General features: G+C 39.6%; 2 protein-coding genes across 3 annotated transcripts; both read right to left on the bottom strand.

The window, feature by feature from the left end:
* Nucleotides 1–58: 58 nt before the first annotated feature.
* Nucleotides 59–7,705, bottom strand: dnajb2 (DnaJ heat shock protein family (Hsp40) member B2). Of its 2 annotated transcripts, XM_017423876.3 has the most exons (11): nucleotides 7,386–7,703; nucleotides 6,063–6,158; nucleotides 5,516–5,625; nucleotides 5,129–5,182; nucleotides 4,854–4,967; nucleotides 4,623–4,694; nucleotides 4,148–4,280; nucleotides 3,925–3,995; nucleotides 3,215–3,511; nucleotides 574–641; nucleotides 59–458 (listed from the first exon to the last, which is right to left on the bottom strand). In XM_017423876.3, the coding sequence occupies exons 2-10, from the start codon at nucleotides 6,125–6,127 to the stop codon at nucleotides 613–615; spliced, it is 945 nt and encodes a 314-aa protein (XP_017279365.1). In that variant the 5' UTR covers nucleotides 6,128–6,158; nucleotides 7,386–7,703; the 3' UTR covers nucleotides 59–458; nucleotides 574–612. The 2 variants fall into 2 exon arrangements, with proteins under 2 accessions (XP_017279365.1, XP_017279364.1); XM_017423875.3 differs by lacking the exons at nucleotides 59–458; nucleotides 574–641 and having other exon boundaries at nucleotides 856–3,511; nucleotides 7,386–7,705.
* A 1,278-nt stretch (nucleotides 7,706–8,983) lies between these two features.
* On the bottom strand, nucleotides 8,984–12,010 carry LOC108240406 (tubulin alpha chain). The gene is made up of 4 exons (XM_017423845.3): nucleotides 11,860–12,010; nucleotides 10,479–10,701; nucleotides 10,237–10,385; nucleotides 8,984–10,089 (listed from the first exon to the last, which is right to left on the bottom strand). Exons 1-4 carry the CDS (start codon nucleotides 11,860–11,862, stop codon nucleotides 9,112–9,114), a joined length of 1,353 nt encoding a protein of 450 aa, XP_017279334.1. The 5' UTR covers nucleotides 11,863–12,010; the 3' UTR covers nucleotides 8,984–9,111.
* Between the last annotated feature and the right edge of the window lie 324 nt (nucleotides 12,011–12,334).

Raw genomic sequence — 12,334 nt, 5'->3', positions numbered from 1 at the left:
AGCAATTTTCCAACTGTGTGTTCAACTGTGCTCTAAAATAATCATTTAGAGATCAAACCACCTTTAAATAGTTTATTTTATGTTAATATTAAGGTTTAACTTCCTTCTTGCAACAACAACAAACTATAAACACATTTATTGAGAGCAAAAATCCTTCAGAAGAATTGTCCTTTGAGCAGCAGTTTCATTTACCAGAAAACACTTTTCTTCCAGCCTGGTCATTTTTTAACCTTTTGTACAAAAGTCACACGTTTTGTACTCATTTTCCATACTGATACTTTAAATTAAGCAGAAAATTTATTTGAAAGAAGTTCGGAACTCTTTCTATACATTTTCAAGTATAAAGTTAGCTGTAGTACATACACATACATCCCTAATAAATAGTTTTTTAAGTGTCATTCAACACGTAGGAGCCATCAGAGAGAGAGAAAGTGCATCGTAGCAAACTGATCTTTGACCTGTAAGAATAGACGCAAAAGAAAAGTAACACTTTATCACTATTGTGAACAGAAATCAGAAATATTGGGATTTATTCCACAGAGAATCTGCCTAAAGCTCACACTGGTTCTTTACCTCCTTGTTGGGCCTTTGGGCACAGAGCAGCCAATCAGGTTAGCTTGTGAAGGCCTTGAAGTCTGATTCTGAAACAGGAAGCAGGAAGTGTAAGGCAAAAAAAAGTTTAAATCATGCACCAAAAACATGCTACCAAATAACGTGTTTCTGCAACATTACATCTAAATATAGTGCTAAACTTTGATCACAAAGCAACCTTTGTCATAACAGGTCTATAATCTCATTGTGTAGTAGTGTATTAGTTATAATTTTTATATTGTAAATATGAAAAATAATGGCAACTCATCTTTAGGCTCAATCTTTATTAGTTACTTCCCATTTAACAATTTGCAAAAAAAAAAAAAAAACAATAACAAATGGAAGTGTAGCGCAGTACAAATAATGAAAGCTGAGCATTTCTAAAATAATGTATCTGCTTCTTTCCCTTTAATTTCCTCTCCACATCAGATATGAGGTTATAATGAAAAATACCTCATAATAATAAAAAAAACACTTTGTTTAAATTCATCACAGCAGTTGTTTTTGTTCTTTTTGCCAGTGACAATTACTCTATAAAAGTGAAAACAACACACGTGCAATTTCAAACCAACACAAAAACTTATGTGCAAATATATATATATATTACAATCAGATGAACTTATTGCAGCAGGAGCACCACACAAACAAGAGAGAGACAGGTGCTGCTTGTAATGAAACACCTCTTCAGTTTTGTTAAAAATTGGCAAAAACTAGCAGTTTATACAATCATGTAATACTGGCAAAAAGAACTTTTAATACTTCTGTGTTATGGCAGCAACAATACTTCCTGTTTATTGATGAAGGCTGTGTCCTCACAGGTAAAGCAACAATCCTTTTTCATAGTTAACAGAGTTTAATAAAAACATTATTTTCACCTCGCTAGAGGTCTGAAAGCAAGGCATGTTGTTAAACAGCACCAATTAGTACCCAAACTCTCACACTCTCTCTCTCTCTCTATCTCACACACACACACACACACACACACTCTTGGTTTGAGTGACAGCTTAGAGCAACCAAAGCTGGGATTCTTGCGAATGTGAAATTTAAACATCTGTGTACATTTGCTCTATAATTGTAAACAGTAAGCACATTAATTATGCATTCATGATGAGACATTCATTAATCGGACGCTTTTATCCAAACCGGCTGACAGCAGAGGGGAGACGTGTTAGTGTTTTAGCTCAAGGACACCAAAATGTGTGGACAGGAGAAGGATGACCACTCCACTCCACCCCCTGAGCCACAGCCGCCCCGTTTAAGGCAGGTAAAGCCTTCATGTAGGTTTGATGTGTCAGAGCCACATAAAAAAATATTTTAAAAGACAACATCTTCTAGTTTTACCTTTATGTTTAAGTATTTCATCAAAATAAAAAAGCAGTTTAAATGTGCCGGAGGAACAGAGAGACGTTAGCGAGACTTCCATCTAACTTAATAAAGTGCCTTCCTCAAACGATTTACAAACACATCAAAACAGGTAGTGTTTTATTACAAAAAGTGCATTAAGGTTTGATTTTCTTGCATTTCCTAATAAAGAATTCTGTGCTTTAATCAGCTACATTTTTCCAAAAATAAATATAATTTTATCTGCATACAGAGGACTTTTTAAATCAAAGTTTTGGGTTGTATAAATTGCCCCACAGCCTGTTTCTGATGTCAACGTATTGTTCCAGCCTGGCATGTGCGTGACACAGCTTGGTTACTTTTGTTGTGCCAGGGAATCTGAATGAGAAAATTCTGTGACAGGGTTTCAGCTGACCAAAACACGCAAATACAATCACAAATACACACACAAATACACACACATTTGACTGTTATAAAGCCTTAAACCAACCTTTATCTCATCAAAGAAGTGTCCAGCACATACCCATCTTCTTACATACAACCTCAAGTCCATTCAAGCTCGATATCAAAGCCAGATTATTCTGACTTTTTAATATTGTTCTATTAAAAACCTTTTGTTTCAACTCAACCTCACTTAAGATCCTGTCTTTCCCACTTATTTGTATCTCTACTCGGATCAACTCTTTTTAGTTTATAGAAATATTTGCCACATACGCGTCCATTCAAACACTATCCTCTGTGTTTCTTTGTACTCTTCAAACAAAACAATTTACGACAGATAATGTGGAAATATCTAGGCTGTCCATTACAAACAAAACACCAACAGGAAACTTAAAATGTGTTCCTTTAGGAGGTGTTTTGACATTACTGTTTTTAGTGCCTCGAATATAGAGTTAAGCAATCACAAAGTCTGATTTAAGTGTGTTAAGGCATCTCAAATATATACAGACACTAGATTAGCACACAACACATCCACACTTTTTCCTTTTTAAGGTGCCGTTGGACTTTTTGGTTGCAAGTTGCAGTTTTTCTTCACTGTAGCTGCTTGGCAGATTAGTGCTGGCAGCTGATGGTGACTCAGGGGGAAAAGCTGGCTGTCTGGTTATTTTCGTTTTGGAACTATCTCCAGGCACTGAGCTCACTTTAACCTGGCTCCCGTCATCTCCACCTCCTGCGACTATCTCGTGACCATTGGACAAATTCAAATGTTTTCCATTAGCAGTCTCCCCTCCTTTGTGGCCCCTAGTTTTGTCATATTTGGCTCTTCCCCTGTCCCCAGCACCTGATATGAAGTCGGTAGCACCGGCTCTCTGCTGAGCTTCCATTTCTGACAGGCTGCATGCCAAAGCCATCTGCAGGTCTTCGTCTTCCTCTTCATCCTCGTTTCCTCCTACGACCCCATACTGGTAGAAGGGGGCGGCGCTAAATGACCGCTGTGCTGGCGAAGAGTAAGGACTTTGCCGATATCTGTCGGACACGGCAGCTGATCCGTTCTGGATTTGAGGCTTCTGAGAGGACTGATGGGGCTGTCCTTCTCTTCGACTAAGCTCCAGAGCGAGGGCCATTTCATCCTCCACATCTGGAAACACACACACAACAACAACAACACAGCTGTGTTAGTCCAAACTAAATATGCAGCCACACACCGAGACACTTGGCATCAACTATCTGGTATATACAGTACAGCAGGGATTTCATTATGGGATACTCTCAGCTGCAGCAATAACGCTTATAATGAGCTCCATTAAAATGCCTATGAAGGGTCAATTTGGCAAATTTATAATGCATGAATGAAGGAATCAAGCTTATAAAGTACAGAAACATGGCATGTAGAAATGCACTTTTGAGTTTTAACTTCAGCATGAACTTGCTGGAAACTGTTTTAAAGTTTGAAAGTGGGAAAATCTAAAACTGAAGAAAAATAAGCCAGAGCTCCTGAACAGAGTAAGAAGTAAGAAGAGTAAGAAGTTACTGCACCTTGTATTTCCTTACCGTTAATAAGGACCCTCTTCAACACCCCGTCCTCCTCAATCTCTACTCTCTCCTGCCCGTTCTCCTTTATTCTGTAAATGAGACAGTGTCAGAAATTTATGTCAGGGTCTGGAAAGATCCACACTTTTTTAGAACAGTACACTATAAAATACAAGGCTTCACTTCTTTGCTGCGTATCAATTTCCTTGGCTGAATGAACCTCTACACAGGAGATTTCACATACTTTTTGGTGGTGGTGCGTTTTCCATTTACGATGCGGGTGGAAGTAGAAACTGATCTGAAGTTGCTCGTCCCTCCTCCCATGCTCTCCATCCCATCCAGGCCACCGAAGGAAGAGGAAAAAGAGCTAAATTCCACTGCAGAAAAGTAGGTGATCAGAGAAAAGAGAAAAAGAGAAGAAGTTAGGGAGACAAACCCTTACAGACTCTCAGTCTTTGCAAACAGAATACCACCACTGTTATTTTAAGTCTAAATGACTAGATCTGAACAAATATTTCAGTTTAAGAAACCTGAGAACAAACATATTAGGAGAGAATAAAAACAGAAAAAATAATCCAATTTTATTTGTTCAATTACCTCAAAGTCTCCTTTAAAACCCACACATCAGTGACAATACTATGTGAGTTGACAAATCTGATTAAAAGTGTTGAAGTTACTCCCTGTCCATGACACTTTTTTCTAAGCATTTAAATGTTTACCTCCAGCTGAAGGAAAGGAGAAGAATCGACTGGGGCCGAGGCGTGAAGAGCCTCCAAAGGGTGGGAAGTCATCTGAATGAAGACAGAGGGTGACATTAGGGCACATTCAACAGAGAACAGGATGAAAGAAAAGAGTAATTATGTAACATTAATTTCACATCTTTTCACATGTAATAAAGTCAGTGCTTGTGGGCTGAGAACAGTGTGTACTGTAGGTTTTGTGTGACTTACCAAAAAAATTAGCAAAAGGATCCTGTCCTCCAAAAAAGTCTCTGAAGACCTCATCTGGGCTGCGGAATGTGAACGTAAATCCTGGGAAATCTGAGAAGTCTGAGGTGGAGGAACCTGGAAAACAAAGACGTCAGAAATGAAAAGGAAAAAAAGGAAAATAAAGACATATACAGTAATGAAAAGGGAAAAGGAGAATTATAAAATAAAAACAATTATAAATTTTAGCTATTAATGATCATTTTATCTATGTGTTTACACTCCATGTCTGTGATTACCTGAGTGTGGCATTCTGTCATTTCCATATCTGTCATATGCTTCACGTCTGCTCTCTGGAAAAAATAAAATAAGAAACCACGGACATCAGTACTTTCACTTTTTGTTGTTGTGTGAATATCCAACACAGAAACATCAGAGGTGTGTTTAGTTCAATAATCAAGACCAACACCAAACTTTAAATGTTTCTGGTCTCATGTCACTGATTGAAAACATGACAAAAAAAAATGTCTTAATGTTAATAGGGATTTTTTTTTCTTTTTCAAAATAAACAAATAAAGAATTAACTGAACACTGGGTCAAAAATAAAGAGAATCACACACCCGAGAACACAAACACAGATACATTTATCCAACAAATAAAAAAAACAGTCTCAAGTCTCGACATACTGTCAGACAGGACTTCATAAGCCTCAGCCACTTCTTTGAATTTCCTCTCTGCCTCCTCCTTGTTGTCTGGATTTTTGTCTGGATGCCATTTCAAAGCCAGTTTCCTGTACCTGTATTTAAAGAGAAAACACAATTGCTTGTATAGAGAATACATTTACGTATTAAAGCACTGTCTGAAAACAAAAAGCAAAAGCAGAGAAAATCTATGAAAAACCCAAATGATCCTCCACCTAGCTTTAATTGATATAAATTGTAGTACATTAAAATGTTTTTTGTGTTCTGACATTTTTAAAGTGTTTGTCATTAAAATCAACAGTCAAAAACTCCAAAGACACAATGCATAATAAAGAACAAGTCTGTGATTTTAATGATAATTAATGATAATTAAAATGATAATAACATAAACGATAATAAAACTGAAACCATAAGTCACTAAGTGGTTTCGATTTTTTTATAACCTGGTAAATGAAACGTTTTATTTAAATAAAGCTTATACTTCATTTTGGGGGATAATCCCAGTGACTAGAAATAATCTCAGGATACTTACGCCTTCTTGACATCATCTGGCGTGGCCGTTCTGGGAACTCCCAGGACGCTATAGTAGTCCACCATGTCGCCTCCTGTCACTCCTCAAAACACCGCCCTGAAATACAAGCACACAGTCATCTCTGAGCTACTGAGATGAGTCAAACCTCTGCATTACTTGAATAAAGTCCCTAAAAAGAACAAGAGATACGTCCAGTTCCAGAACAGGAGACCATTGTCTGAACACTAACAGGGTGACAAATGCAGAATTTGAAACAAAGCTTCTTTTGTTTTTCATTAAAGGTCCTTAAATCACAATCACTGCAAAAACACCGGATTTTGAACGTTTATTAGTGTCTCAGAAACAATCTTGTCTACGCTACCATCATCTTGTATAAACATAAGATAAATTTGCCAGTTGCAAACGGTATTTTAGATTGTTCTTTAAAACACATGTTACTGAAAATGTCATAGTTTTTTAAAAGAAAAAAGGCTACAGTGACACAGCTGTTTTAATAGCACCAAATAATTGTTTTTCTGTGATCATAAATCATTTTGCTTACAGTTGTATAAAGTTATATTCCCTTGAAAATAAAGAAATTTAAAACATGAAACACACACTAAACAAGCAACAAAACACCACCTGCCACAATAATTTTGACCAAAAGTAATACTTAAAAATTGTCTCCTGTTACAATAATTTGAAAACAGTTTGGATGTCATACAATTAATAATAATAAATGACTTATTGTAGATGCATGCATGAAAATGCTAGTGACAATCCCCAGTTAGGCAGTTTTATTTCAACTACAAGGTGAAAACAGGTTGTAAGTGTTTATTCCTAAACAGGATCAGTGACTGATCCTGTTTAGGAATAAACACTTGCACACACACTGATCATCAGTGTGTGTTTATGAACTCTACATGATTAAAAAAAACTGCTTTAGCACAAGTTTAAAATAAGAATAGAAAGTAAAACTACTTGTATCTTTGAAGTGAAGCCCTGAATCCTGTCAGCACGTCTATAATAGCTGCTGACAACATATCAACCAAGAGGGGGGGACTTCCAAACTGAGGAGAAACAACTAAACTTAACTTTCTCCAACCCCGTCGCTCACACCAGCGTTATTACTGCGTTATTTCCAGAGCCGAGGAATCTGACAACTGCTGCTGACATGTCAGAGAGCCCAAACAAGCCGAAACACAGCAGGTGGACTCCGGGGGGGGAGGCACAGGTGCTGCGCTATTGGGGCACATTTCCATTTATGGTAAAGTTGGACATCAGTAGCTGTTTATATTAGCAGCTGGGTAGCTATGGCTAGTAGTAGCTAACAGGTCCACCTACCGTTCGAGTCGTTTGGTCCAGCTAGCAGTTGAGCCGTTTGTTAGGTTTGACAGGACAGCCTCTCTGAGGGTCCCTTCTTCTTCTTCTTCTTCTTGTCAGCTGAGCAGCCACCTCCCACCTTCTGCGTCTCAAATGTCCTGGCTCAGACCTGCTCTCAGTCAGTGTGAGCTACCGTTAAGGCTCTGCTCCGGTGATTACACCGTGTAAACAAACAAACAAACAAGCAGACAAACAGGTAAGTGGTTAGCTCAGACTGCGCTAACTGCCGCTGCGGCTGCACGCGCTTTTCTGAGCGGAGAGAAACGCCTCGCAGCGTCTAGAAGATACCAGCGTCAGGGCGACGTCGTTTAGCCCCGCCCACACGCAGTGTCCTACTGTTGCGCCGTGATAACGCTGCCAAACCAACGGCTCGTGATAGGGCTCCCGGTACGAAATTCTGCAACAAATTATTTACAAACAAGTCCTTAACTGTGTTTATTCCTCTCCTCATGGAAAACAAGTCCTGTGTATTTTAAAACATTTGTTATTTTTTTGCCAAAGTTACCAAATATTTCAGACAAACAAACGAGTGACCTAACAGAGGTGAAAAGTAAAATGGTCGTATTTGTTTTGCCTCCACAGACTCCTACCAGCCTGATGTAGGTCATTGAACTAAAGCTCTAATGTCATCATCATTTATTATTGTCCAAGATACCCTTTTTATGTTTGATTTAATATTCAGTTTTCTGAAATCTATTAGCCTCTACATAAAGTGGTGTTATATGGTTTTGATCAGTAACAAGCATTTAGGGCTGTGGAAACTTTAATGTGTTAAAAGCACATTTATATTTTCTCTCTTCGTAAATACAATACTCTTAGTATTTCCAGGACTGTATTCTAGGAATACAAGTGTAAAACATGGAAAAAAATAACTTTGCATTGGAAATATTCTTACTTTTAAAAGGGGGAAACATTAAAAAAAAAAAACTACTGTGGCAATGTATTTCTAATTCAATGGGCAATTAGTCTGGTGCTTCTGCTAACATTTAAAAGCTATTTTACCAAATAAGGTTAAAATAGAAGACACTTTTTAACAGGGGCTTTTTACAATAAAAAAAATGTAGATTCCTAAATGTTTAATAAGACAAAGTGCTTTTAATGCAGACATGTCTGACTAAACCTCTAGTTAGTGAAATAATTGGATTGAACTCACATGGCTGCCATCTGCTGGCTCAGATGTGGAACTGCAGGAAGCAGGCCAACACACACTTTGAATACTTTAAAGTTCAAAACAAACATACTGCAGAGGAATGGGAAGAGGGTTAAAAGGATTTAAGACTAAGATTACACCCAAACAAAATCTAAAAGACATACAAAGGTTGGTATTATGAAAAACCAAAGGGCAACATATTACTTTGAGTTTTAGAACTTGTTACTTTTTATGTTGGACATTGTTGATTTTACATTAAATTTTTGGGTTGCTTAGTGTTCAGACATCACCACAGCAAAATATTATTTTCTTTTTGAGTGTAACAGTAATGAAGGTGGATTAAATTGTAAAAGTGTTTTCCTATTGCCTTTTTGGCAATATATAACTGTTCAAGAAAAACACAGGTTCATTTGATACATTCCTTCAAACTTTATTGATAACAGTGACAAATCACAGTCACAGATTTTATTGCATGAGTGTTGCCAAAATGTACTGCGTTAAGAGCAATGTTTGGAATGTGTGGAGATGTTGGACCCCTCAATACTCCTCTCCCTCTTCATCGTCATCTCCCACGCTGTCAGTGCCAACCTCCTCATAATCCTTCTCCAGAGCAGCCATATCTTCTCTGGCCTCTGAGAACTCTCCTTCCTCCATTCCCTCTCCAACATACCAGTGGACGAAGGCTCTCTTGGCGTACATCAGGTCAAACTTGTGGTCCAGTCGAGCCCAGGCCTCAGCGATGGCTGTGGTGTTGCTCAGCATGCACACAGCTCTCTGCACCTTGGCCAGGTCTCCTCCAGGAACCACAGTCGGAGGCTGGTAGTTGATGCCCACCTTGAAGCCTGTGGGGCACCAGTCCACAAACTGGATGGTGCGTTTGGTCTTGATGGCTGCGATGGCCGAGTTGACATCTTTTGGCACCACGTCACCACGATACAGCAGACAGCAGGCCATGTATTTACCGTGACGTGGATCACACTTCACCATCTGATTGGCTGGTTCAAAGCAGGTGTTGGTGATGTCAGCCACAGACAGCTGCTCATGGTAGGCTTTCTCTGCAGAGATGACCGGAGCATAGGTGGCCAGAGGGAAGTGGATACGAGGGTAGGGCACCAAGTTGGTCTGGAACTCTGTCAGGTCAACATTCAGAGCTCCATCAAAGCGAAGTGAAGCTGTGATTGAAGACACAATCTGACCAATGAGCCTGTTCAGGTTGGTGTACGTTGGTCGCTCGATGTCGAGGTTTCTACGGCAGATATCGTAGATGGCCTCATTGTCCACCATGAAGGCACAGTCAGAGTGCTCCAAGGTGGTGTGGGTGGTCAGAATGGAGTTATAAGGCTCCACCACTGCTGTGGAAACTTGAGGGGCTGGGTAGACAGCAAACTCAAGCTTAGATTTTTTACCATAATCAACAGAAAGTCTCTCCATCAGCAGGGAGGTGAAACCGGAGCCAGTGCCTCCACCAAAGGAGTGGAAGATGAGGAAACCCTGCAGGCCGGTGCACTGATCAGCCTGAAAATAAAATGGGTGTTAATCATTTAAAATCTAGGTATTTACACAAATTTTTGCAAATCAATACAGTGAAATCCAGACTGATAAAGCTATGAAGTGTTTAAATCATGGTAAATCTGACCAGCAAACTAACATAACCACACTCACCAGCTTACGTGTTCTATCTAGAACAAGATCTATGATCTCCTTCCCGATGGTGTAGTGTCCACGGGCATAGTTGTTGGCAGCATCCTCTTTCCCTGTGATCAGCTGCTCAGGGTGAAACAGCTGACGGTAAGTTCCTGTACGCACCTCATCTGGAAATGGATGACCAAATAAGGTTAATGTAATCATTTCACCATGTTTTAGACATAGATGTACACGTTCCTGTTCATTTACAGTCAACTTACCGATGACAGTGGGCTCCAGGTCAACAAAGATGGCTCTGGGAACGTGCTTCCCAGCCCCCGTCTCACTGAAGAAAGTGTTGAAGGAGTCATCTCCTCCTCCAATTGTCTTGTCAGAGGGCATCTGTCCATCTGGCTGGATCCCATGTTCCAGACAGTACAGCTCCCAGCATGCATTGCCCATTTGGGCGCCAGCTTGGCCAACGTGCATAGAAATACACTCACGCTAAAAACAAAAAATAGAACAGAAAATGGGGGTTAAAAGGGGGCTGATTTTTAGAGCACATTTACTATAAAACCACATAAGTTTAGCATTTTTAAAATGGCTTCTTTGCCTCGAAATACTGTAGAAATAGCTTTAAACTGTACACCCCCATTTATTAGGTTCTGTGTTCACTAGCGTACGAATGGCAAATGGGCATCTTTGATTTATTAAACTTGTGTTTTGGTTTTGTAGAGTCAGTCCAGTACTTTATGTTGTGATGGGTGCACAGTTTCATGACCAATAACTGTGTGCCTAAATGGTGTTTAATGTGTGTGTAGGATATATAAAAGGAAACTTCCATTCTTCCATTGTGCTGCAGTTTTATAAAATAAAAAAAAGGCAGTATGTGGCAGACAGGAAGGCCAAGCTTCAAAATGGTGGGGAATTCCTCCCCCCCACCTCTCCATCCTGTGTCTCCTCCCTTTCCTCATCCCCTCCCCCTTGGGGCTGTTCTCCTCCCCCATCCTGTCCAGCTGCATGGAGCAGGGCTGTGTAACACTGAGGGATGTGTCCTTCTCTCCCTCTCCCCTCCCTGCTTTCTCTTCACATAGCTCACCACATTTCTGAAAAGCTAAAAAACTCCTGACAAAATGGCTGCCATCTAACTCATACTTCGAGCCAAACCACTCCTCTTTTCTCCTCTTTTTCCTTCCTCCCCTCCACTGCCACGATTACCATGATCCACACCCATCAGTTAAGACTAGCATTTATTAACAAAGTGCTTATTTTTTTCCCCCTCCTTTACTTATATACGTTTCCTGCTTTGTGAAAAGGGGTTCAAAATGTATGGAAACAAAAAGGTTAACAAATAAAAAGTGTTAGTCATCTGGCCTAGCTTACAGGAATGACTGGACTTTCAGTCCTGTGCTGCATTTACTTTGCCTTCCAGGCAGCAAATATTCAACAAACATGCTCTAACAAAAAAAAGTTTACATACATATTTTCTTTTTTCAAAATGACTGCTGCTAACTAGAAACCTCTACATGCGCAGTTAGGGAGCTTTAAAAAGACCCGGATATTCAAGTTGTGTATTTCTTTAAAAAAGAAGAAAAAAAACACGTAGAAGGAAAGGCAGCATGGAAAATTCCCGACTGCTTTATCATCCGAGCAGTTACTCACCATTTTGTCTGCTTGTCCTTCGACCGACGTTGAGGATTCAGACACAAGGCAGAAGTGCAGAGGAAGGGAGAGTCGGGGCTTTTATAGGCAAGTGTGAGCAGGGGGCAGGCAGGAAGCAGCGGAGAGCAGCGGAGAGCCGCGGAGCGCAGCGGCATGCTTTATTGGCGGGAGCGTGCAACACTTTTTTTTTAAAAGAGGGAAGCTCTTTATACTGCCCTTCGTTGCTCCAAACTACGATTTATCTGCATTTTTAGGCTTAAAAATAATGTTTTACCCTTTTTATGTTTGTGACTGTTTGCAGGCAAGCTTCTTAAAAGTCACTTGTAGTTTAAAAACACACCTTTAATTAACTTTACATGCATAAATTCATCTAAGCAGGCATGTTATCCATCCCAGTAATTTTAACACGCTCACTAATGAGCTTGGTTTTCACAAACACACCCAGTAAATGAATAACAGCGCACACAGGTTGCAG

This window comes from Kryptolebias marmoratus, linkage group LG6 (genome assembly GCF_001649575.2).
Source record: "Kryptolebias marmoratus isolate JLee-2015 linkage group LG6, ASM164957v2, whole genome shotgun sequence".
Classification (NCBI taxonomy): Eukaryota; Metazoa; Chordata; class Actinopteri; order Cyprinodontiformes; family Rivulidae; genus Kryptolebias; species Kryptolebias marmoratus.
Note: the sequence above shows the minus strand (reverse complement) of the source record. Positions and strands in the feature narration are given on the sequence as shown.

Coding starts and splice junctions, on each gene's coding strand:
- dnajb2 (XM_017423875.3), bottom strand. CDS start 6,127: ATGGTGGACTACTATAGCGTCCTGGGAGTTCCCAGAACGGCCACGCCA. Junction 5,626..6,062: donor CCAGATGATGTCAAGAAGGC/GTAAGTATCCTG, acceptor CTTTAAATACAG/GTACAGGAAACTGGCTTTGA. Junction 3,996..4,147: donor AAACGCACCACCACCAAAAA/GTATGTGAAATC, acceptor TCTCATTTACAG/AATAAAGGAGAACGGGCAGG.
- LOC108240406 (XM_017423845.3), bottom strand. Junction 10,386..10,478: donor CCTGGAGCCCACTGTCATCG/GTAAGTTGACTG, acceptor ATCCATTTCCAG/ATGAGGTGCGTACAGGAACT. Junction 10,090..10,236: donor TAGATAGAACACGTAAGCTG/GTGAGTGTGGTT, acceptor TTTTATTTTCAG/GCTGATCAGTGCACCGGCCT.